Here is a 23,457-nt window from a genome sequence, read left to right as displayed (position 1 = left end):
ACTTCAGTCTACTAACGAGTAGCCGCACTGTTCAATGACCAGGTCTGAGCACCACCAATAAACAAGGATTTATTTGGAAATTTCCAAACCTGCCAGAAGTGGCACTTTCCAAGCCCTAGGCCCACCCTTATCAAGCTCCAAATGGCAATGAGTCCCCCCGCCCTCCACCAATCACACACACCCATGCCTCAGGCCATGCCAGAGAACTTGAGTGTCCCCTTCCTCTAGGAGGCTTTATAGCCCTGGGCCCAAGAGCTTGAGTGGCAGCCCTCTGGCATCCCAGGAGATGATGGCGGCCAGAGCCGCTTGCATAGATTGAGGAAAGAAAATAAGGGAGGAGGCACCAAACAGGGCTCCCTGAAAAACCCCAACTTTTACCCCCTGTACAAAAAAGTGGCTCCCACATAGAAGAACCTGCTCCCCAAATAGTGCAAATACCCAAAGAAAAGGAAAAAGCCAGCAGCAAGGCTGGGCTGGTCGGAATGGCAAAGAACTTTGGTTTAGAAAGGGTAGGAAGAGTGTCAGCTGAGTCCCTCTTCCTTGCCCAGCTCCCCAGAGCCAGCTAGGGCACTTGCCCCAACGGGGAGTCTGTAAACAAGCAAAGCCAGTGGCCTTTGGTTCTGAACCTCCTCCCTTACTATGTCAAAGCAAGGCCCCCAGTAGTCCTACTTGGGCCTGCCTGCAGGGGGCAGAGGCATTTATTGTGAACCCAATTAAAGCCAACGCGTAAAGTAAGTAATAAGGCTTTGGGGACCAAGCAACAAGGAATCCTATCGCTACATTTATGAAACTAACGCTGGGAAGCTGAGGGAACAGGACAAACCCTCACCCGCTCCCTATTCTATGTGTCTGCAGCCTCAGATGGTGGTCCCTTCCAGGCTGAGAAGGGGATGATTCCTGGGCTGGGAAGAAAGGAAGGGATCCCTGAGCAGTTAGGTCAGGCGAATTCCCAGCACCTGTTCCAGTTCCTGCCTTCGCTGCTGCACCTGGAAGAGAGACCAGCAGCTCAGGCTTCCGCTGCTCACAACCACAGGAGGGCAAACAGGGCAGAGTCTCACCTTGGCAAAGATATGCCTCCCCACTGCTTCCTGGGCCCAGGGCTGGTGGTAGAAAGCAGCTCGTCTCTCCTCCTCAGGATTCCCGATCACATCAGTGATGATCTGCAAAGAGCCAGGGAAAAGGGGTAGCATAATTCCCACTCCTCAGCCCCTGGAATCAATAATGATGGGGGTAAAACCACCTAGAGCTTAACCTGGTCTCATCACCAGGAAAGAGGACCACACCTTGAGGTCCCGGCGCTGGGAACGGAGCCATTCCTGGATGAAGTCCTGGGGGTCAGTGCTAAAGCTGAGCATGAAATCCCTCTGGGTCTTCAGCTGGTTGATGGACTCAATGGTCTCATGGATCTGGGGGGAGGGGTATATACATGTGTCAGACTGGCCCCCACTTCTAAGGGGTCTGTTAGGACTTGGACAGAAATCCTATCCCAAGGTGCTACATGTATAGAAATGCCCAACAGAGACTGCCCACCCCATCTTGAGCCCCAGAGGAGGTTGGGGGGGGGGGGCAGAGGGCCCACCTTGACATCAAGGGAGGCAATCTCCTGCTGATTGGTGGTAGAGGCCAGAAAATTGCTCATTTGGGCCTTGAGTGGGTCATCCACCTCCACGTCAATGTCATAACAGGCTGTCTTCTTCTGGTCATTAGGGTCCACGCTGTAGGCAGCACACAGGAGGGGAAGGATGAGTACATAGCAGTATCCATCCCACCCACCTGGGCCAAACCTGCACACACTTGGGGAGCAAGAAACCAGACCTGCTGTTTCTCTTTAGATCAATCCAAACGTAAATTGCTCTTAGAAGAGCCTTCCCATTGCCCTCTTCCCACTGACCTAATGACATGGTTGATAACAATGGGGTCTGGATGCTGCAGCAGGCCAGCCAGCTTCATGGGAATCTCGGAGAATCGGAGTCGACCACAACTGAAGATCTGGAGAGAGTACCAAAGATGCCTTTCAGTGCACAGGGGGAAGCGGGTCCTCGCAGGGGAAGCATAAAGAATGTGGACAAGAGCTAGCTCAGTGGGGGTCTGGGACAGCAGGCAAGGCAGGGGCTGCAAGACCGGGGGAGTTCCCAGCTAACCTGGCGGAAGTAACGGTTGCAGTTGATGTACTCGCGCTCATGCCCGTCCTGCAGCTGGTTGTGTTTGATGTAAAGCCACAGGGCCTGCATGATGGCGGCCCTCGTCTGTGTGTGCACTCCCAGCAGCCTTGCCAGTCGGGGGTCCAACTTGTACTGAGGAGGCTGGGGACAGAAGGAAGTCAGAGGAGGGGTTCTTGTGAAAAGCCAAAGAATAGGGCAGGAACAGGAAGGGTTTATAATAAACCTGCCCCTGTCCCCGAGACATGGCCCCAGTCACCTGATGATCCAGCATGAGCAGGAGGGTGCACTTGACGTTGAGGTCTCCAGGCCGTTTCACCTGGAAGCCATCCGTTTCCTGGGTGGTGGGCATCCGATGCCACTGGCAGGAGGAAGGGAGCATAGTTCATCACCACAGGGTGGGCATGAACATACACACACTTGGCCCTCTCCACGGGGACTGAGCCTATTGCTCTGTGCACCTGGCACATCAGCCTGTGCTCCCAGGCCCCAGGCCCACTCTCACCTCCACCAGGTGGTTGTCAGGCCCGTACAGTTCCTTGTCTAGCTCAATGACGAGGCTCTTAAAGAATGAAGAGAACTTCCTCTTCTGTTTGCTAGGCTGGGGAGGGAAAGGGGTGAGATGGGAGTGCTGCTGAGCTTTCAAAGCTAAGCTATGCTAAGCCCCCAAAAGAGGAATACTGTTTCAGCCCTGAAGTTCAGGTACTGAGGATTCTTGGGCCCTGAAGGAATCTGGGGAAGAGTGAATGACTGGAAGTAGGAAAAGGACTCTGTGCAGCCCCACTGTTAACCGACATAGGATTTTGAATTAAAAAAGGGACACCTTAGCTGGCTTGGCTCAGTGGATAGAGCATTGGCATGCGGACTGAAGGGTCCTGGGTTCAATTCCAGCCAAGGGCACATGCCCAGGTTGCGGGCTCAATCCCCAGTGGGGGGCATGCAGGAGGCAACCAATCAATGATTCTCTCTCATCATTGATGTTTCTATCTCTCCCTCTCCCTTCCTCTCTGAAATCAATATTACACACACACACACACACACACACACACACACACACACACACACACACACATATATATATATATATATATATATATATATATATATATATATATATATATATATATATAAAGGGAACCCCTTCAAGACACTTTACTGCCACCTGTAGGAGAACTGTTGTAATAACCATACAAATCTCTAAATCTCCAACCTCTGACTGGCTTGGCCCTGTGCAAAGCTTGACCAGGAGCACTGCCCTTTCCCTCAGGCAGGACTTCCCAGAAGTGCCCAAGTGGCTGGCCCCAGTCTTTAAATCCACACAGGCCATGTCCTCTCCAGACAGCTTCTTCCCCAACTCACATCATCCAGGAGTTTTCCTTCCACTCGGAGTTCCCAGGACGCCACCTTGTCCCCTGATGGGGTTCCCCCAGGGGTTCCTGCAGTTCCTGCACTGTCACCTTCCGCCTTGCTGGGACTGAATGTATTGGAAATATAGATCCGCAGCTTTCGTTTTTGCTGAAAAGAAAAAGACAAACAGTTAGAGGTGGACCAACATGTTAGAAAACAATGCTACCCTGTCTTCCCATCTGAACTCATTCAACATCAATACTGAGCGGCAGCTATGGGCCAACACCTGGTTAGGCTCCTTACCCTGGCCTTCAAGGGACTCCCAATCTTATGGGGGGAACAGATGCACCATCCACAGTTCCAACACGGTGGGTGGTATCAGTGGACACACAAGTGCTATCGGGCAAATCAGAAGCCTCCGGCTCATTTTAAATAAAACTCATCATGGCCCCAAAACATTCTCGTCTCAATGAAAGCCTTCACCATTTAGGGGACTGTGCTAGATTATCACTTTAAAAAAAAAGAGAAAGAAGAAAAAGGAAAAAAGGAAAGCTTCTCTAGGGATGGGTAAGGAGAGAAGAATTATCCTGATCTATCCTCCAGTTTTACCTTTCAAACTTCTGACCATGATCAACCTGATTTGCATTTTATTTACTTTTTTTTAACTTTAATATATTTTTTATTGATTTCATGGGCGCGCACGTACAGTGCAATTGAAACTTCGTGGCCCATGCGCAGAAGTCGGTTTTCTGCTCTCAAAAGAAATTTCAATCGTTGTACTGTTGATATTTGGCTCTGTTGACTAATGCGTTTGCTGACCACTGAGCTAGGGCAACATGATTTACATTTTTAATCATGACCCAGGATCCACACACATCTATATAAACACCTGAAACAAAAATGTTATGAATAATACCTCTACTACTATGATAAGTACTTTACTATGGAGAATTATTATAATTTCTACTATTTTGTATTTCATAAAAAAACATGCTGGTCCCACCAATTAATTGAGTCCATGCTCCACTAAAGGCTGCATCCGCAGTGAAAAATCCTGCTCTACCCATCGCAGACCCTCACTTGCCCCCAGAAGACCAGGCCGAGGAGAGGCCGTGGGAAGGCCCAGGATTAGCCAGGGCTGCACACACCGTCAGAGGCTTTTTTATGGCCTCCTGGATCTCCATCCGCTTGCGAGCAATGGTCTGGTCCAGCTTCCGCTCAAAAGCCAAGAGGTCCATGTACGCCTGAGACTCTGGGACAAGCTCCCGAATCTGGAGGGAGGGAGAAGGAATGCATCAGTTGTTTCAGCTGCAGCTCTGGCTCTTTCTCCTGTCCCTTCCCCATCGCAGGGCTGGGGAGATTGACTCCATCCATAGCCATTGGGTGGGCCCCCTAGGCCCCTCCCAACATACTCACTCGCTGAGGTAGAACCTTATCTGCCATCTTCCTCCTCTTTAACCTGGGGAGGACAGAAACCCAATTAACAGGTCAATGGTCCAAAGGACCCCCCACCCCATCCATCCCTCCAGTCCCCAGGATCCTCCCCCAGGAGGACAATGAGCCTTCCGCAGTCATTGCAGTTCTTAGCACGGAGGGAAGCCCTCTGTTGCCATTACAGCTGTGCTAGGTAGAGTGGGAAAAATAGGCTTACCCCCGGCGCTGGGCAGGCATTGGGGGCTGGGCCTGGGGCACAAGCAGGCGTTTTCGGAATGGGTCCATCATGGTGGGTGGCATGCCAGGTCGAAGTGGAGTAGCTGTACCAAATGGGGAGCCCGTAGGGGGTCCCACCTGCAAGCCAGCCATGGGCATCCGGCTCCCTGGTGACATGCCAGGCCGCTGGGGGAAGTGAGCCAACGGGGGTGCACAGGTCAGTGGCAGGGCCCTATGAGGCCCAGAGCCCATCCCCTCCATCCCTGTCCTCGGCCAGGTCCAGCCCGAGCAGCACACCGCAGAGGCCAGGCTCAAGTGCCAGAAACAAAGGGAAGCAGGCGTCTGAGAGCAGAAGTGTAAACCACACCTGCCCCGCCCCTTCAACCGCCCTGGCAGCTGTGCCAGCGAATGAGGCCTGCAGAGCCCAGGGGTGGGAGGAGAATCCTGCCTGCAGAGGGAAAGGCCTGGGGGAGTTTTCAGGGCCTAATGCCACCTTCCAGCCCCAGCAGGCTATGCCCCTGCTCCTTGGGACTAGCCAGCTTCAAGGCACTCTTAAGGCCCTCAGATGGTCCAACCCAGCACTCCCATCCTTCCAGGATGGGGAAGCACAGCACGGGAGCCGGGGCGGTGTCATCATCAAGCAGCAGGGTGTAGTGTGTGGTACGAGCAGGCTGACCGGGCAGAGCCTTTAAACCCATCCCCTATCGCCAGCCTGGTGCTGTGCCTGAGGGGAGAAAGAAGTTCAATAGGCTGGCAAGCCCATCAGGCAGCAGCACCCCAGGTAAGCAAGCTGCAACAGGATGGCTTGGACATGTCTCAACTGGTGGGGGTGGCCACAGCACAGTATGGAAACATCTGGTCGCCATATGGCCCCTACTCACAACCCAGAACTGGACCCTTCGCTCACCTCCCTACTGCCCAGCCCCCAACCCCCTATACCAGAAGATCCCAAAAGGGAAGCTGTGGCTCCCGGGTGGCTCATGGGAGACAGAGCAGCTGACACCTGGACTCTGCCTATGTCCACACACCACCTGGCTCAACGCAGCCCTCACAATCCCAACCCGGAGAATGGAGATAAGATTATCCTGGGACACAAGGGACAGAGTCCTGGGGGCAGCAGAGGAATCTGGGTGACAGAAATGACTTCTTTAGAAGCTTGTAGGCTTTCCCAGGGGTCCAGCTCCCCAACATTTGTGGAGCCCATCCAGGAGTAACCAACCCTCCTCCCCCCTCCCTTCCCATGGCTGCTGTCTGCAAGGCCCGTTTGGCAGCCCTGCCTCACGCACAGGCCCTGGCAGCTTCACAGGGCTGGCCCCAGGGCCCAGATTATGCAACCAGCACAACCAGCCAACCAAGCCAGGCTGGGTGGGGACTCGCACCAACTCAAAGGACCCCTGCCCCAGCATCATGGAGATGAGATGCTTCCCCCCATCTCTTCATCTAGCTCAAAACCCATGTTCTCACCACAGAGGGTCAGATTCTTGACCAGGTGGAGAGATGAAAGGAAACATAACCCAAAAGCATGAGGAAGGAAGCATTTGAGAGACTGGAGATTTAAACGTGGGGGTGGGGGTGGGGGTGAGGGCTCTGGGGCCTCAGGATTCCTGCCATAAGTCTCTCCTCATCAGAGGGAGATTCATCTGAGCTGTTGAAAGGCAAAAGACAGCCGTTTCTCTGCCTTAATGAGCCATGGCCAGAGATTACAGGAAAAAAGTCAGTGTGACCACAGCTGTAAGCCCAGCCCCCCCCCCCCCCCCCGACATCCCAGACATGTTTTTCCCAACCAGTGCCTGACCAAAGGGGAGGAACTGAGGCAATGAAACCTGCAGAGTGTGAGCAGGCCCCCTGTGCTACTCACTAGGGCATTCACAAAGCCTCCGCAGCACCACCCCTCCCGGGCAGGTGCTCCGGTAACCGAAAGTTCCAAGACAAGGCAGCACAGGCAGGCCTAGAAGAGGCCCCTCCCAGACATCTGCTCCAGACTTCCCAGGCGCAGAGCCCCCAGCGCACCCAGGGCCCCTGGCTTCCTCCAGGAGGGGGAAGGGGCCCAGGGGAGGGCTGCTCATAGTTCATGAAGTCCCAGCGTGGCCCTGCCAAGCTCCACCAGTAACTCTTCCTCTCCCAGAAAACAACCTACGGATTATAAAAAAGAAAAAGAATGCAACCCAGAACTTTCAAGCTCCCTAACTCCCCACCTGCAGCAGGGCTAAGAAGGTCTGGCTCAGTGCCCTGAACCCCAGAAGCACAAGGTGAACTCCTGGCCCTGTAGCCTAGCACCAACCCACATGCTAAGCTTTATTTTCCCTCCACCACCCAGGAGCAGGAGGCTGTGCCTGATGCTGCCCCCTCCAGGCCTCCAGAAAGCACATTCAGCCCTGCCTCAAGGCTGGTGGCTGGGCCTAAGGGCCTAGAACAGTGGTCGGCAAACTCTGTTGACGAATGAGTTTGCCGACCACTGGGATAGGGGCTTAATCACAAGGAACAACAGCCTGTAATTATTGGACTCGAGTCTAGGTCGGTGGTCGGCAAACTCATTCGTCAACAGAGCGGCAAACCGCGGCTTGCGAGCCGCATGTGGCTCGCGAGCCGCAGTTTGCCGACCACTGGCCTAGAAGAAAACATACCCCTCCACAAGTGAAAACTATTTTAAACTCTCTGGAGTGAACCCAGCAATGTGTTTCTTTGTTGTTTGCATTACGCTCCTCAGCTGCGAGCTTGGCTATCTGTGATCCACAGCTAGAACCACCGTCCGGAGGAAGGTGGGTCATCACTTCCCTTCTTTCGGCCCTGAAAGCCTTGCTCTTCCAGCTCACCTCACCTCATGTGCCCTAACAGACAGGACCCCCCCTTGCTTCTCAGATCTCAAGGCCCTTCTCCTTGAGCACACAAACGCGATCCTCCTTCAATTCAGACAGAGAGAACTGGGTCCTCCCTCCCCGCTCCGGCCCATCAACCTCTACTGCCTCCCCCTGGGTAAGGAGGAGCTGGTGGGATGGGAAGCCCAGGGCAGCAGAGGCTCAGTGCCTCATCCCTTTTCCCACCCCCAGTAGCCTGGGGCTACCTAACCGCCTGCTCAGTCTTGCCACTGGCTCAAGGTCACTCCCTGCGTGTTGCTGTGGAATCCATCCTCTCAGGGGCTTTCCCCAAGGCCCATTCCCCAAGGGTTGCAAGCTGAGGAACTGGAGAGGCTCCTATCATTCCTTAGATCCTTCTCAGGCCAAAGGCCCACAGGAGGGCTCCCAGGCCAGGGCTCAGCTAGCTGGCCCCAGGGCTGGAATGACTGATGCAGGCATCCTTTCGGGACACCTTGGGCCCATGAATCCCCCAGGGGAAGAGCAAGATGAGAAAGACAGACCCCAGCTGGAGCCCAGACCAGGTCTGTCTCTGTGAATAGCCAGATCCTTTGTTTTTCTTTTGTTGTTTTTTTAGAGGGAGCAAGGAGAATGAGTAGTAAGAGGGGAAAATCACTCTTCCCAGTTAAGCATCTCTTCAGAAAGTGGGGCCCAGGGCTCCTGGGGAGACATGCGTACCCTAATTCGATGAGGACCCATTTCGAAGGCCTCTACCTGGGGACATAAAGAATAGAAGCCCCAGCTTCCTTCTTTCCCTCAAACTTGCCAGGAGCCAGTGCCAAATGGCACATGGGTTGGAATATGGCATTGCTAGAACTTAAAGGCTAAATGAAAGTGGAGCGGGGACAGGAAAAAGGATGGGTGCAAATCACAAGTACTGTGGGACAACCAGAAACAATGGCTGGGAGACTGATGAGTCCCACCGGCAGAGTCAGGCTGAGTTCCTCACACAGGCGCCCAGTCTCTGCCTCCCAATGGCCTTTGAAGCTGCAACCTGAGAAGCTCTCTTGGAAGCCAAACCCCAAAGGGATCTGGATAGAACCCTTTGAAGCAACTCTCCCAGGATCCTCCAGCCCCAGAGCAGCAGGACTCAGTGGAGCCGCTCTGCTCCTCCAAACAAATCAACTCCTGGACACTGCGACACCAGGCAGAGAGCCAGAAAGAGAGTCTGCCCAGAATGGGCCGGGCTGCGTCCTTCTTCAGGCCTGGCCACCACTGTCTCTGGTCCAACTCAGAGTCATCCCGTGAAAGGGCTCCTGGGCCGGACCCAGGGGTCGACACTCCCCTGCACAGGCTGAACTCCCCCGGCCCTATCCTAGGCCTCCGGTGCCCGTGGGCAGCCAGGCCCTTCTTCCTCCCCATTAGCAGCTGGGAGCCATCTCAGACTCGCTAGGACCCTGCCAGTTCCCAACTACAAACAACAGAGCAGACTTGGAGTGGGACCCAGGCCAACTGCAGAGTAACCCTGGTTTCTCGGCGAGGGCCCTTTTTCAAAACTTTCGGATCACTTCCTAGCACCTACACTATTTCTCAGCCAACCCGCCCACAACTCACGGGCTCCCACAACTCCTCCATCTCTCAGCTACTCAGAATCCCCGTTCGAAGGAAGCCCCCGGGCCCTCCCAACTGCTTCACACCCTCCACCCTCTTACCCTGTCCCCTGAGTGCTCCACCACCACCTCGCCGATTCCGAGGGTCCCTGGCCTTGCCCTCCACATTGTCCCGTGCGTTGCACATGCAGGGCCCCGGTACCTCCAGTCCAGAAGGTGGCCTCAGGACCCCCTCCCGTACCCTGACACCCGCGTGCTCGCGGCGCCGCCCGCCCATCCCAGCTCACCTGGTACTGCGCCGCGGGGCCCGCGGGGCCCATGGGGCGGAAGGCAGCGGCCCCCGGGCCCCCCACGCCTCCAGCCGGCCCCGGCCCTCGGAGCGCCGGTCCGGGCAGCATGCCGGGTCCGGCAGGCGGAGGCGGCGCTCCCAGAGCCGCGGCAACGGCACCGCCGCCGGGACTCAGCGGGGGCAGCGGGAACCCGCCCGCGCCACGGCCAGACATCACTCCGTCCCGTCCGGTGATGCAGCGGTCCGGACTCCGGGCTTCGCGCCGAGTCCGCTCCGCGATCCGTGCTCCGGGACTTCCCGCTCTAAATTCCGGTTCTGGGGTTTGTTGATCCGGGTTCCGGGATTTCCTAACCCAAGTTCGCGAGTTCCTCACAGACCGGTTTGGGGCAGGGCCGGTCCTGATTCCGGTCCGGCCCGGGAATTCCTAGATCCGGGATCTGCTACAGGCCGGCCTGCCTCCCCCGGCCTCCGGAGGTTTGGCCGCCGGAGTCCAGTGAGCCCAGAGGCGGCAACCAGCTCCCTGCTCCGTCCAACCCAGCCCTGCGCTAGGCCCCGCCCACACCCGGCAGCCCAATGCGGCGCTGCCTCCTCAAATCCCGCCCTCGCGAGACCCGCCCCCAACAGGCACGGCTCCTAACCGCCGGCTCCAGGGCCCTGCCCACATCCCCTGGGCCGGCCCTTCGCGGGAGGGGCGGGGGCGGAAGCTGCGCAAGGAAGCGCCGAGCAAGGTGCGGGTCATAGGTCGAAGGTCACTTGGGGCTTCAACAGTGGGTAGTTGCTGCTCTCTCCCCGTGCACCCTACTCGCCGAGGTACCTGGCCGCCACACTCCCCGAGATAGTTTTGTCAAGGCATTAAAGATTCAACTTAGAGCTGCGCTCAGGGGCAGAACTGCCACCAACCTAACTTTCTTTAAAAGTCCACATTGGAGAAAAAAAAATAAAATGTAAATAAATAAATAAGTAAAAGTCCACATTGGCTCCGACCTGCCAAGGGACCTGCGCTACCTCGGATCCGATCCAGCTGTGCTAAGGGTTGACCTGGCCCAGCGCCGAGTTCTTGTCGCATTTTTTAATGTGGCTCCGCTTCGGTTTAAGGAAGACCAGTACTTACTCCACAGGAAACGTTCCTAGGCGAAGGGATTTTATTATGACAAAACTCCCTGCAGTTAAGTGAGGTCTTTCTCTAGGATTTATAGCACCTAATTTTCAAAAGTTAAATACCTTTTCAGAAACCACTGCCCTGTCTCAGAAGGTATTCAAAATAAAGTGCGTCAGCTATGCCTGGGAGCCTACCCTCTTGGCTGGTGATACGGGTTTTTCTCCCCAGGAGACAGACCAGTGCTTCTTAAACCTTAATGAATATAAGGAACATCTGGGACTCTTGTCAGAAATACAGATTATGACTCAGTAGACTTGGGGTCTGGAGTAGGGCTCAAGTTTCTGCATTTCTAACAAGCTCCCATTGCTCTTAGGTTGAAAATCACAGTCCCTCCCATGAAATATAAGGTTCTGCAGGGACTGGCTCCTGCTTACCTCCTCGGGCTCATTTTAAATCTCTGCCTTTGGCTCTCTGAGAGTCAGTCTAGAGGTTCTTGTGACAATTTCCCAAACTGCTAAGCCCCTTCCCACCACAAAACCTTTCTGCCTCCAGCCCTTCCTTTTCTCCTCTCCCTTTATTACTTCCTCCAAGTGATTATCCCAATATATAATTACTTGTTTAAATATTTTTTTTATTGATTTCAGAGAGGAAGGGAGAGGGAGAGAGAGATAGAAACATCAATGATGAGAGAGAATCATTGATTGGCTGCCTCCTGCATGCCCCCTACTGGTGATCAGGCATGTGCCCTTGACTGGAATTGAACCTGGGACCTTTCAGTCTGAAGACCATCGCTCTATCCACTGAGCAAAGCAGGCTAGGGTCGGAACTATCTCTTTATTTTATTTTTATTGAAGTGAGATATACAATACCTAAAATTAACCCTTTTAAAGTAAACGATTCAATGGCATTTAGTACATTCAGTGTTGTGCAACCACCACCTCTATCTAGTTTCAAACCATTTTCATCACCCTAAAAGAAAATTCCATACCCATTAAACAGTTGCTTATAAAGCCATATACTTTCATTTTGGTAAAATGTACAGAAATTAGCACCTAATAAAACAAGAGGTCGCCAGGCCATGACTGTACACAGCACACCCTCACAGGTGCTGTCACTGTTGTCCAACAGGGAGGCAGGTCTGAACCTCATGGAGATACCAGGGCTCTGTGACTTAGGCAGGTCCTGGTGCCTTTAAATCTCAGGCTCCACAAGTGTTAACCCTTTGCACTCGCTTGCTTTTTTCTCAATTCCTTTATTCTACTCGGGATTTAATTTTTTAAATACCCCAGATTTTACAAAGCGCGGCAGTAGAATAAAAAACTGGAGTTTCTTTTCATACAAACTTATTTATTTGGATTTTTTTATATTTCAAATTATTGATACATTCAAAGAGTAATTTTAATCTCGACATCCGAGTGCAAAAGGTTAAATGGGGTGAGTGTGCCCACCTCATAGGATCACAGGCACGAATGAATGCTCAGTGTCTGGCACAAAATAGGTGCTCAGTGAAGACTGCATCTTCTTTCTCGATAAGCAGTCAGGAAGCTTCTTGCTTTGCTTATGGAAGGAGAAGGATTGGCTTTGCCAAAGTCGGACCTGTCCAAGTTCATCCACAGCTGCTGGTCCTTGATACTGTTGCGGCTGTCTAGCTGGCAGCCACCACTTATCTACTTGGAACCTCTGCTGTCTCTGGAATTTTCCCACACCCCCTAGAAAGACCCTGGCTTCTCATCGACACAACCTGCTGACCCTCTTATTAACACAGCTTGTATCCACTGTTCCCAGATTGAGTCCTTCTTACATAAAGAAGGGCTTGCAGTCTTTCTAAGTTACTCATCTCTATATATAAAAGGCTAATATGCTAAGTGTCCGACCATCCGACTGGTCGCTATGACGCGCACTGACCACCAGGGGCTGCCGAGCTGCAGTGACTTGGCAGTGGCGGTTTGGGTGACGCACCTGGAAACCAGAGAGGAGGGAGCCCGATTCCTCATGGGGCTGCGCGATTCCACCTTCGGCTGTGGGTTATGTTGCTGCTGGGGCACTGTTGGCCCTGAATCTGGTTTACTGCACACTTTCATTTGTGTTCCACACCCTGTATGACAGCAACTTTGCAGAGTGTCCTCTTGCACTCCGGGACTCTTCAGGGGATGTTGGAGAGCTGGTTTTGGCCCGATACCTGCAGGCCAGGTAGAAGGACCCCACCTGCTGGAGGGACCTGGCTCACTCCACAGACACTAGGGAGGGATTGCAGGAGGTTGGCTCTAGGGTGTGCCTGGCCCATCTCACCCAGTCCCTCCCGACCGGCCACCTTCTAATTAATTTCCTTTCAATGTGCACGAATCTGTGCACTGGGTCACTAGTTCTTTTTTTTTTTTTTATTGATTTTTTACAGAGAGGAAGAGAGAGGGATAGAGAGTTAGAAACATCGATGAGAGAGAAACATCGATCAGCTGCCTCCTGCACACCCCCCACCGGGGATGTGCCCGCAACCAAGGTACATGCCATTGACCGGAATCAAACCTGGGACCCTTGATTCCCCAGGCCGACGCTCTATCCACTGAGCCAAACCGGTTTCGGCGAGGGTCACTAGTTCTATCTAATAAAAGAGTAATATGCAGATTGACCATCACTCCAACACACAATATGGCTGCCCCCATGTGGTCAAAGATCCTGCCCCCATGTGGACACAAGATGGCCACCACAAGATGGCCAGCAGGGGAGGGCAGTTGGGAGGCACCAGGCCTGCAAGGGAGGGCAGTTGAGAGGGACCAGGCCTGCAAGGGAGGGCAGTTGGAGGCGATCAACCTTGCAGGGAAGGGCAGTTAGGGGTGACAGGCCGGCAGAGGAGGGAAGTTGGGGGCAAACAGGCTGGCAGGGGAGCACATCAATCAGGCTGGCATGGGAGTGGTTAGGGGGTGATCAGGCTGGCAGGCAGAAGCAGTTAGGGGCAATCAGGAAGGCAGGCAGGCGAGCAGTTGGGAGCCAGCAGTCCTGGATTGTGAGAGGGATGTACCAGATTGGAGAGGGTGCAGGCTGGGCTGAGGGACACCCCCCCCCCTCCATGCATGAATTTCATGCACCGGGCCTCTAGTCTATATATATATAAAAAGCCAGCGACCATAACAGCCATAACTACCATAATGACCAGTCACTATGATGCCCACTGTGGCCAGTGAACTGGCCCGATCAGGGGGTGGGGCCGGCCAGCCAACCTCTCGGCCTCTCCCCTCTGCCGGCCTGCCCCTGATCGGACTCACCCACCCTGATGAAGAGCAGGGCTGGCGGCAAAATGTCCCCTCCCTTCCCCTCAGCCAGCCCGCCCCTGATCAGCCTACCCCACCACGATAGGCCCGCAGCCCTTGCCCTTGGCTGGCCCATCCCTGATTGCACCCCTCACCCCAATAGTGGGTGGGGCTGGCTGGCCAACCTCCTGCAGCCCCTCTTCCCACCTGGCCCCACCCCCAGATTGGCCCCCCCACACCCCGATCAGGGGCAGGGCCAGCCAGCCAACCACCCATGGCTCCTCCCCCAGGCTGCTGGCCCTTGATCGGCGCCCCCCAACCCCATTCAGGGTCAGGGCCAGCCAGCCCACCGCCCACAGCTCCTCCCCATGGCCAGCTCCTTCCCTGATCAGCCCCCACCACCCCGATTGGCCTGCAGCCCCTCTCCACAGCCAGCTCCACCCCTGATCACCCCCCAACACCAATCGGGGGTGGAGCTGGCCAGCCCACAGCCCCTCCCCACAGCTGGCTCTGCAGCCAATCACCCACAGCCCCTCCCCACAGCCAGCCTGGCTCCGATCTGCCCCAATTGGGGCCGGGCTGGCCGGACCCCACCAGTGCACGAATTTGTGCACTGAGCCTCTAGTCTTTAATAAAAATGATAGCAGTAGCTGCCATATATCAACCCTACCTGTGCCTAGGCTTACACCCTCTATCTCTCTGCCTCATCTCTGCAGGGTGAGGCTCAGAGAGGTGGAGGAACTCAGTCAAAGTCACAGGGCCAGTAAGTGGCGGCCTATCTGGCTCCCAAGTTTCTCTACTGTACTACACTTCCTGAGCTGTCTCCATTCCATCTTCTACCTCAAAAGGGGAGGTTCCACAGTTGGTTCTAACGTTTGAATGTGGCATCTAAATTTGATAAACATTGTTATAAAACAGTGATTGACCTTTGACTCCCTTGGAAAGAATTTTTAAATGCCAAGGTTGTGGGTTTGATCTCTGGTCAGGGCACATACAAGAATCAACCAATGAATGCAAAAATAAGTGGAACAACAAATAGCTCTCTCTCCTTCCTCTCACTCTAAAAAAATCAATCCATCAATAAAAAATGTAAATATATGGTAGCACAGGTAAGTCTCTTGGTGTTGAGGGACCAACAAGGTGGAATCAGAAACTAAAGAGACCTCATCCCAAATCCCAGCTCTACTACTGTATAAAATGGAGATATTGTCCCCCTCCCCCACACCACCCCCATATACTTCCTGGGCATGGGACGCTGCTGGCCTCTAGTGGCCACTGGATAAATTGCACAGTGAGTTGGCCTGAAAATGGGGATGTGTGAGAAGCTTTTCTCCACTTCTGAATCTACCTGATGCTGGAGTTCTCAAGCTTGACAGATCCATAACTCCCTCTTCCATAAACTGTTATCAACACTCTGATTTCATAAATTTGATATGTTAATGTCATTTTCATGGTTTTAGAAACATGTTATTCCAGATTTTGACCCAATACTCAGGAGGGAAGAAGTGTGTGTGTGTGTGTGTGTGTGTGTGTGTGTGTGTGTGTGTGTGTGTGATTGTTTTTGTTTTGTTTTGTTTTAGTTGTAGCCAGAGTATGGAGCCTATATAATTCCTCCTTTGGAAGGGGAAGCTGAGTATTATTTGTAGTCTATTTTATAAATGATTTGTAAAGTATTTGAAAAGGGATCTATTCTGTGGGGTGAAGTTTGAACCTGATGATAAAGACAGTCACAGTCTTATATGGTTTGAGTATGTCTAAGTGGTGACTGTCCTTTCCTGGGACATAGGCTACCCATCAGATCTGCACCCGCACCTTTTTCAGCGCTGGTGTCTTTGGCCCAGCATAAGTCTCTAATCTTCGTCCTCCGTATCCATCCTCTTTGTCTCATTGTTCCCCCGTGTCTTTCTGCTCTGCATTTGGTTAACTTCTCAAATGTGTGACTTCACCCTTGGTTGAGTTTTCTGCAGTGTGGAATCCGCTCCTCTGCCTTCAGTGCAGATTTCATCTCTGTCACTGATTTTGGTTCTTTGTGTTCTGCATTTCAGCAGGCTGTATCATTTGAGGTTTTTCTTGTATCTTTTTAAAAATATATATATTGTTTATTGATTTCAGAGCGGAAGGAAGAGGGAGAGAGATAGAAACATCAGTGATGAGAGAGAATCATGGATTGGCTGCCTCCTGCACGCCCCACACCGGGGATCAAGCCCACCACCTGGCATGTGCCCTTGACCGGAATCGAACCTGGGACCCCTCAGTCCGCAGGTTGACGCCCTATCCACTGAGCCAAACCAACTAGGGCTTTTCTTGTATCTTATTGAAAACTTAGAACAGACATTTCCTCACATTTTCCATAGCAATTGATTTCTACTGTCTTTTCTACTATCACCTTTAGAACTGGCAAGAGGAGCTCCTACCTGGGCCCTGTACTTCCCAGTCCCCCTCAGACAAAATAATTAAATATATCAAGGGCCACAGACACCTCTGTCACTCAGGATCTGGCCCACAGCCCGGCACAGCATGACCCACGAAACACCCACTTTCTTGACTGGGAGGTGCATCTTCACATCTTACCCAAGTCTATGGCGGCAAAAATGCAACTGCCTCTGCAGGTTTAAGGAAAGCTTAAGGGGGCCCATGCTAGGTACTCTTTGAAAGTGCAAAGAGGCTTTGAGTAGAAAAGTACTTAAGTAAGAGAAAAGACAAATTAATGAACTTGTCAGAGCTTCCCTCTCAGATAGCAACAGAAGTGAGTGCAATGAAATAGCGTTTTCTAGTAATGCTGACTGTACAATTTCTTCTTGTTCTTGTGTTCCTGTTAGTGGTTCTGGAGGTACCTGTGAATTAGTACAGTATTTGCCTCAGTCGTAAGTGGAAGCTGAGGACATTTTTGCAATATTACATAAATCACATTACGCATCACTCTTAAATTTGTCTGTATGTCTGCACTTTAGACATAACGTGATACTAATTATTTACAGTGGTAACTAGATGGACATTGAATGCTAGAATTATACATTTTAATATTTTTGCATACAAAGTTACTTAAGTTTTAAGTTAAAATTTTAATTAAATGTATAATTTACATTTAAAATTTAAAGCTACTTAAAATTGAATTAAGCTTTCAAAGACACAGTCAATTTGCATGGTTCAGACCAGAGTATTTCCAAGAGAGTGATGATGTCACAGAACTGGGGTTCCAGGAGGCAGGGGGTGGGGGATGGGGGTTGCCCAGCATTCCCACCTTCTTTAGAACAGGCAGAGCTGTGAGCTGGGTGGGGCTAGAGTATAGTTCATGAGGCAGAGGAGGCTCCTACCCAAACAGCTTTGTTCTACAGATTCTCACAGAGATTCCTGGGCCAGCTGGGACTGGAGTGAGAGAGGGGTAGGAGAGAGGTCAGCTTCAGAAGGGGAGGTAAGAATGCACCTGCCAGAACCACTGTCTTCCCCAAGGGGACCTCAAGAGTGGACTTCACTGCTTTCCAAGGCTCAGTGACACGTGACTCTGAAGGAACCTGCTCAGTCAGGACAGGGTAGGGTTGCATGAGACATACTTATACTAAAAACCTATTTGTAGTTTGTCTGAAATTCTAGTGTAACTGGACATCCTGTGATTTTATTTGCTAAGTCTGGCAACTCTAGGGTGGGAGACAGAAACAAAAGAATGGTTGCAAGCTCGGGATGGCATGGAGTGAGTCTTAGAAGACAGAACAAAAGGTCTGTGAGGAGACAGGCCATCAGGGTAGCCACCTTGTTCAAGCAGAAACTGCTTCAGGTCTGACTCATGGAGCTGGTGGAGAGAGAAACCAAGGCCTTAGCTCTCAGGAACATACACCTAGTGTAAGGGGAAAGATACACACATACACACACGCACACACACAAACACCACTAGTGTAAAAATAGCCCTGTTCTTTGTTTTCATGGCATTGACTGTTTTGAAGAATATAAGCCAGTTATTTTCGAGACGTTCCCTCTGTTTGGCTTGTCTGGTGTTTCCTTGGGATTAGATATAGGTTATGCATCCCTCGTCAGAATAGTACATAATAATTAAGAAGAGACTGGAAACAGCCAGGAGGGGAGCAGTGAGTGAGCGAGGATGTTTGGCTTCTCTTTCCAGATTTCTCAGACTCTCAGAGAAAACCAGCAGGAAGTCTGTGAGACCCTAAGAACTGCAGGCCCTCAGCTGACCTTCTCCCCTCCGAGGATGACAAGGGCATTATTCATCTCCTTGTTCAGCTGCCTTGCCGCCATAAACCAGGCCAGCCTCATCAACCGCTGTGACTTGGCCAAGGTGCTGCACCAGGAAGATTTGGATGGGTTTGAGGGCTACTCCGTGAGTGACTGTGAGTGCCATTTCTTCACCCCCACCCCCATTTCCCCTGTCTTGGTCATCTCCTACTTGGCCATCTTTCTTTCTTGCTCTTGTCTTTGAAAGCCAAGTTCAAAAAGCAGCCCTCTCCAAGACACCTTTCCCAACATTCCATATTCATTCAGCAATTTTTTTTTATATTTTATTGATTTTTTACAGAGAGGAAGGGAGAGAGATAGAGTCAGAAACATCGATGTGAGAGAAACACCGATCAGCTGCCTCCTGCACAGATGTGCCCGCAACCAAGATACATGCCCTTGACCGGAATCGAACCTGGGACCTTTCAGTCCGCAGGCCGACGCTCTATCCACTGAGCCAAATCGGTTTCGGCTCATTCAGCAATTATTCATCGAGTATTTATTATGTACCAAGAACTATTTTAGGTGCTAGGGATATACTGTAAACAAAGCCACTTCTCTCATAGTGTTCACATTCTGGGGAAGAGACAAGCAATTAACAAACACAAAAATATATAAAGTACTTCCTGGTGTTGACAAGTGCTATGCAGAAGAATAAAGCAGGGGGGCAGGTGATAGGTAACACTATACTGGAAAGGGAAGTCAAGGAAGGCCTTTCTGAGGAGGTGACATTGAATGGTGCTGAATAAAGTAAAGGGCATTGTCACCCAAATATCTATGGGAAGAGCATTCCAGGCAGAGGGAACAGTCAATGCAAAGCCTTCATACTATTGCATGCTAGGGATATCTCCACTTTGCCCAGAATTTGTGCACACCTGTCCTACAACACTTTCATCTTTTAATTTATTTTGTGGTATTTGTAGGTCCATATCTTCATTCTTGTACTATAGGCCATTTGAAGGCAGCATCTGTATTTGGCCCAACTAAATGTCCCTCCCTGGGCTTTGCACAGTTCCTGGCACACAGTAGGTGATTATTAAGCCAGAAGCATGGATGGAAAGATGAATCATTAAACTGATGGGTGGGTTGATGGACCAAAGGATGGGAGGAGAAGCTAGGAGGTGTTTCTAGCCCACTAGCCCCATCTAGCCTCTTGGGCCTTGTTCCTTTCTTTTGAGTCCTCATTTCCCTTTCTCCTTCATCTCCCTTCTCTCTCAGCGTGGCCTCCTCGAGCACCCTCTTCTCTTTTTTCCTAAGGGCTGTGCCTAGCTTTTGTGGAAAGCCATTTCAATATATCAAAGGTAAATGAATATGCAGATGGCAGCTCTGACTATGGCATCTTCCAGATCAACAGCCACTACTGGTGTAATGATTACCAGAGTCACTCGGAAAACACTTGCCACATGACATGTCAAGGTCTGGCCAGGGCCCCGGGGGGGCAGGAGGGCGGCGGTGCGGGGAGGGGGAAGAGATGACCAAGTTCTACTCACAACACTTCTCTTTCCACTCGCAGTCTGAAAATGCCCCCAGAGGGATGACTCAAGGAATCAGGGGCTTCCTTTACTGAGCGGGTTTGACTAGTGGCCCTAATGCTCATCAGTTAGGAGATTCTTCTGTGTCCTCGAGCAGGGTCCAGAAAGGGGCTGCACAGCCTGCAGCAGCCAACATTTATTGAGAGCAGGTTATGTACTAAGCACTTTACATGCATAGCTGATGTCATCCAACTTTCCATGCTGTGAAAACTAGTATTCCCACTTTACAGAAGAGCAAACTGAGGCTTATCGAATTAGTGGTGGCCAGACTGGTGATCCTGGAGGCTAACCAATAAGTGTCCTTCTATTTTTTTTTTATTGATTTTTTACAGAGAGGAAGGGAGAGGAATAGAGAGTTAGAAACATCGATGAGAGAGAAACATTGATCAGCTGCCTCCTGCATACCCTCTACTGGGGATGTGCCTGCAACCAAGGTACATGCCCTTGACTGGAATCGAACCCGGGACCCTTCACTCTGCAGGCCGATGCTCTATTCACTGAGCCAAACGGGTCATGGCATAAGTGTCCTTCTAAACCAATAAGTGTCTTTGGCTAAGGATCTGACCAAAAGCCAAGGGCAAACTCCCCATTTCAGAGCTGATCCAGTAGACTCCATGGGTGCATGACTCTGCCCCTCACCTCATCTTCTGTATTCTGATTAACGTCCCTGGATATTTACCTAAAGAGTCCTATCATTAGGCAGGACTTCACTGTGCTCTCTGTGCTGCCTGTTTTGGCATTTTCTTTCCCTAAAAACTCCTAAAGTTTGGGTGAACCACCATCTACTCTGGCTAAAAACTCTCATCATAAACAGACCCAAATCTCAGTCTTCCTGTCCCCACCTCTGGCCACCCAGACCTCCAGCAGGCATTGTAGGGATGTCTAAATGGGCCTCTAGGAGGGAGGCCTTGCTTACTCTGGAAGTACTCAGCCCCCAGGAAACACATGCCTAGGCGGGGAGAGCAAGCGTCTGCCTCAGCCTTTGGGACTGTCCTCTGCTCTCACAGGTATTCTCTTTCTCCTTTTCAGAACTGCTGAGTCCCAATCTTCTCGCAACCATCAAGTGTGCAAAAAAGATTGTGTCCCGAGCAGGGGGGATGAAGAACTGGTGAGGAGGACACTGTAGGACTAAGTTAGCAGGCAGAGCCCCAAGAAGGGTGTGGTGACAGAGAAAGGGACAGTAGGCACGGACCAGACCTTTTCTGCAGTCTAGACAAGTGTGGGATAGTGACTGGGCTTGGAACTCTGACTTGAAGGCCTGGGATCTAATTTTTTCTCTGATATTAAAGAAAAGTCTTTTGGCTGCAGTAACAAAACAACTTGACTAGCTGAGAGAGAGAGTTGATCTGAAAAGACTCGGTGACTTGCTGAGCCCACAGAAGGGGTGCAGCTGGGCCTCAGGAACACAGTGGAAGTTGGGCTGGAAATTGGCAGATTTCTGCTTCTCTTGGTTTATTTGCTTCACTACTCCCTCTGCAGACCAGCTTTCCCTGCTCTCGGTCTACAAGACAGACTACGCTGCCTAAGTTTATGGTCTAACATCCTAAGCAACCACTGAGACTGGCTAAGTTCAGTCCCAGTCTAAGTGCCTGGGATAGAGAATCCAATTGGCTCAGCTTCAACCCCATGTGCCCACTTGGTTCAATCAGCTGTAGAGATGGAAACAATTAAAATAATGCCATCATGGCTGCCACAGGGTTTCTCTCTCCATAACTGGCAGCAACATCTATATATATAAAAGGCTAAGCAACCATTGCATCCAAAACAACTGAACGGACGACCAAACAGGCTGTGTGGGGCAACCAGGCCGGCAGGGGGGTTAGTGAGGGGTGACCAAACGACTGAGCAGCAGGCTGCGTGGGGCTACCAGGCCCACAGGGGGGGCATTTAAGGGCAACCAGACTGGCAGCGGGGAGCAGTGAGGGGCAACCAGGCCGGTAGAGGGGGGCAGTGAGGGGTGACCAGGCTGGTGGGAGGGGGGCAGTTGGGGGCAACCACACTGGCAGGGGTGCAGTAAGGGGTGACCAGGCTGACGAGGCGGGGGGGGGGGGGAGTTAGGGGTGACCAGGCCGGTGGGAGGGGTAGTTGGGGGTGACTATGTCGGCAGGGGGGCAATTGGGGGTGACTAGGCCAGCAGGGGGAGCAGTTAGGGGCGATCAGGCAGGCAGGCAGGCAGGTGAGCAGTTAGGATCCAGTGGTCCTGGATTGTGAGGGGGGATGTCCAACTGCCGGTTTAGGCCCAGTCATGCGGATCGGGCCTAAACCGGCAGTCGGATATCCCCTGAGGGGTCCTGGATTGGGGAGGGTGCAGGCTGGGCTGAGGGGACCGCCCCTCCCCCCATGCACGAATTTCATGCACTGGGCCTCTAGTTTTCTATAAAAATGTGTTGCTCATCATCACCCCCAAAGTTTTCAGCTTACCAACACTGGATGTTGGGATGGTTACTTAACTTTTTTGAGCTTTAAACTGGATATATAAATAATGTAAATGGCTGCCTCTGCAGGCATCTGTGAGGTTGGAAGGAGTTAAGTGCCTTGTATATTCTAAAAACGCCTTGCAAAACAAGGGGCATAATGACTGTTAGGGCTGAGCCTTTCTGGAGGGAGAGCCGATGGTTGAACCTGGGATATTTATATATTAGTAACTCTCAGCCTGTAAAACAGTGTTCTCCCCCTTCAGAAGGAGATAAGGATTTTAAAATGTCAAAGCATACTGACTGTGGGGGAAGGGGAAGTACAAATACCGTGGACAAGGGAAACTTAAAGGAAGAATTAGAAGGGCTGCAGAAAGATAGATGAGAGAGCTAGGAATGAAGTTGCTCTGCATGGAAGACTCACTAAGAGCTGGGTCATGAGTGTGGGAAGCAAGAACCAGTCTTTTTCTCTCCACAGGGCAGAATGGTCGATACACTGTGCCGGCCGGCCACTCTCCTACTGGATAACAGGATGTCACATGGGATGAGGCAGGGTGCAGGCCTACTGTGGAGTCATCCTAAAACTCCTCTCCTCCCATGGGGATTCTTCCTCTTGCCTCCACTTCATGTTATTTTCTTCCCTTCCCATTTACAAATAAAACTGACCAGAGCCCCAAGAATAAATGGTTTTCTAGGGCTTACTCCTTGTTCCCATCCAGGCCCAGGCCCCTGGTTCCTGATTGTCATTTGTAAACCAAGAGGACCACAATGAAGATGCTTCTGTATTTTGGGAATTAAAACATTCTTTGTGCCGAAGCTGGTTTGGCTCAGTGGATAGAGCGTCGGTCTGCGGACTGGAAGGTCCCAGGTTCGATTCCGGTCAAGGGCATGTACATTATATGCGGGCACATCCCCCGGTGGGGGGTGTGCAAGAGGCAGCTGGTCGATGTCTCTCTCTCATCGATGTTTCTAGCTCTCTATCCCTCTCCCTTCCTCTCTGTGAAAAATCAATAAAATATATTTTAAAAAAACATTCTTTGTGCAAAGAATGTGTTAATTATTCATTATTAATTCCACATATCTGAGAGTACCTAAT

General features: G+C 51.7%; 2 protein-coding genes across 2 annotated transcripts; one reads left to right on the top strand and one right to left on the bottom strand.

Moving 5' to 3' along the window:
• Nucleotides 1-53: 53 nt before the first annotated feature.
• On the bottom strand, nt 54-10,387 carry SMARCD2 (SWI/SNF related BAF chromatin remodeling complex subunit D2). Its single transcript, XM_079796975.1, has 13 exons — nt 9,846-10,387; nt 5,158-5,342; nt 4,923-4,965; nt 4,655-4,777; nt 3,519-3,674; nt 2,665-2,760; nt 2,419-2,520; nt 2,142-2,303; nt 1,892-1,989; nt 1,580-1,715; nt 1,284-1,406; nt 1,059-1,160; nt 54-986 (listed from the first exon to the last, which is right to left on the bottom strand). The coding sequence occupies exons 1-13, from the start codon at nt 10,059-10,061 to the stop codon at nt 933-935; spliced, it is 1,596 nt and encodes a 531-aa protein (XP_079653101.1). The 5' UTR covers nt 10,062-10,387; the 3' UTR covers nt 54-932.
• Nucleotides 10,388-18,392: 8,005 nt separating this feature from the next.
• Nucleotides 18,393-22,909, top strand: LYZL6 (lysozyme like 6; the record flags this gene model as incomplete). The annotated part of the gene is made up of 4 exons (XM_079799090.1): nt 18,393-18,531; nt 19,673-19,831; nt 20,977-21,055; nt 22,840-22,909. 4 exons carry the CDS (start codon nt 18,393-18,395, stop codon nt 22,907-22,909), a joined length of 447 nt encoding a protein of 148 aa, XP_079655216.1.
• Between the last annotated feature and the right edge of the window lie 548 nt (nt 22,910-23,457).

This window comes from Cnephaeus nilssonii (genome assembly GCF_951640355.1).
Source record: "Cnephaeus nilssonii genome assembly, chromosome: 19".
In the NCBI taxonomy this organism is placed as follows: domain Eukaryota; kingdom Metazoa; phylum Chordata; class Mammalia; order Chiroptera; family Vespertilionidae; genus Cnephaeus; species Cnephaeus nilssonii.
Note: the sequence above shows the minus strand (reverse complement) of the source record. Positions and strands in the feature narration are given on the sequence as shown.

What these genes read in the sequence shown, in the direction of transcription:
- SMARCD2 (XM_079796975.1), bottom strand. Translation starts at nt 10,061, where the DNA reads ATGTCTGGCCGTGGCGCGGGCGGGTTCCCGCTGCCCCCGCTGAGTCCC. An exon ending in TTGCCTCCCTTGATGTCAAG is followed by an intron (nt 1,407 to 1,579) that starts GTGGGCCCTCTG and finishes CCCTCCCCCCAG; the next exon opens with ATCCATGAGACCATTGAGTC. An exon ending in CCCAGCGCCGGGACCTCAAG is followed by an intron (nt 1,161 to 1,283) that starts GTGTGGTCCTCT and finishes GGCTCTTTGCAG; the next exon opens with ATCATCACTGATGTGATCGG.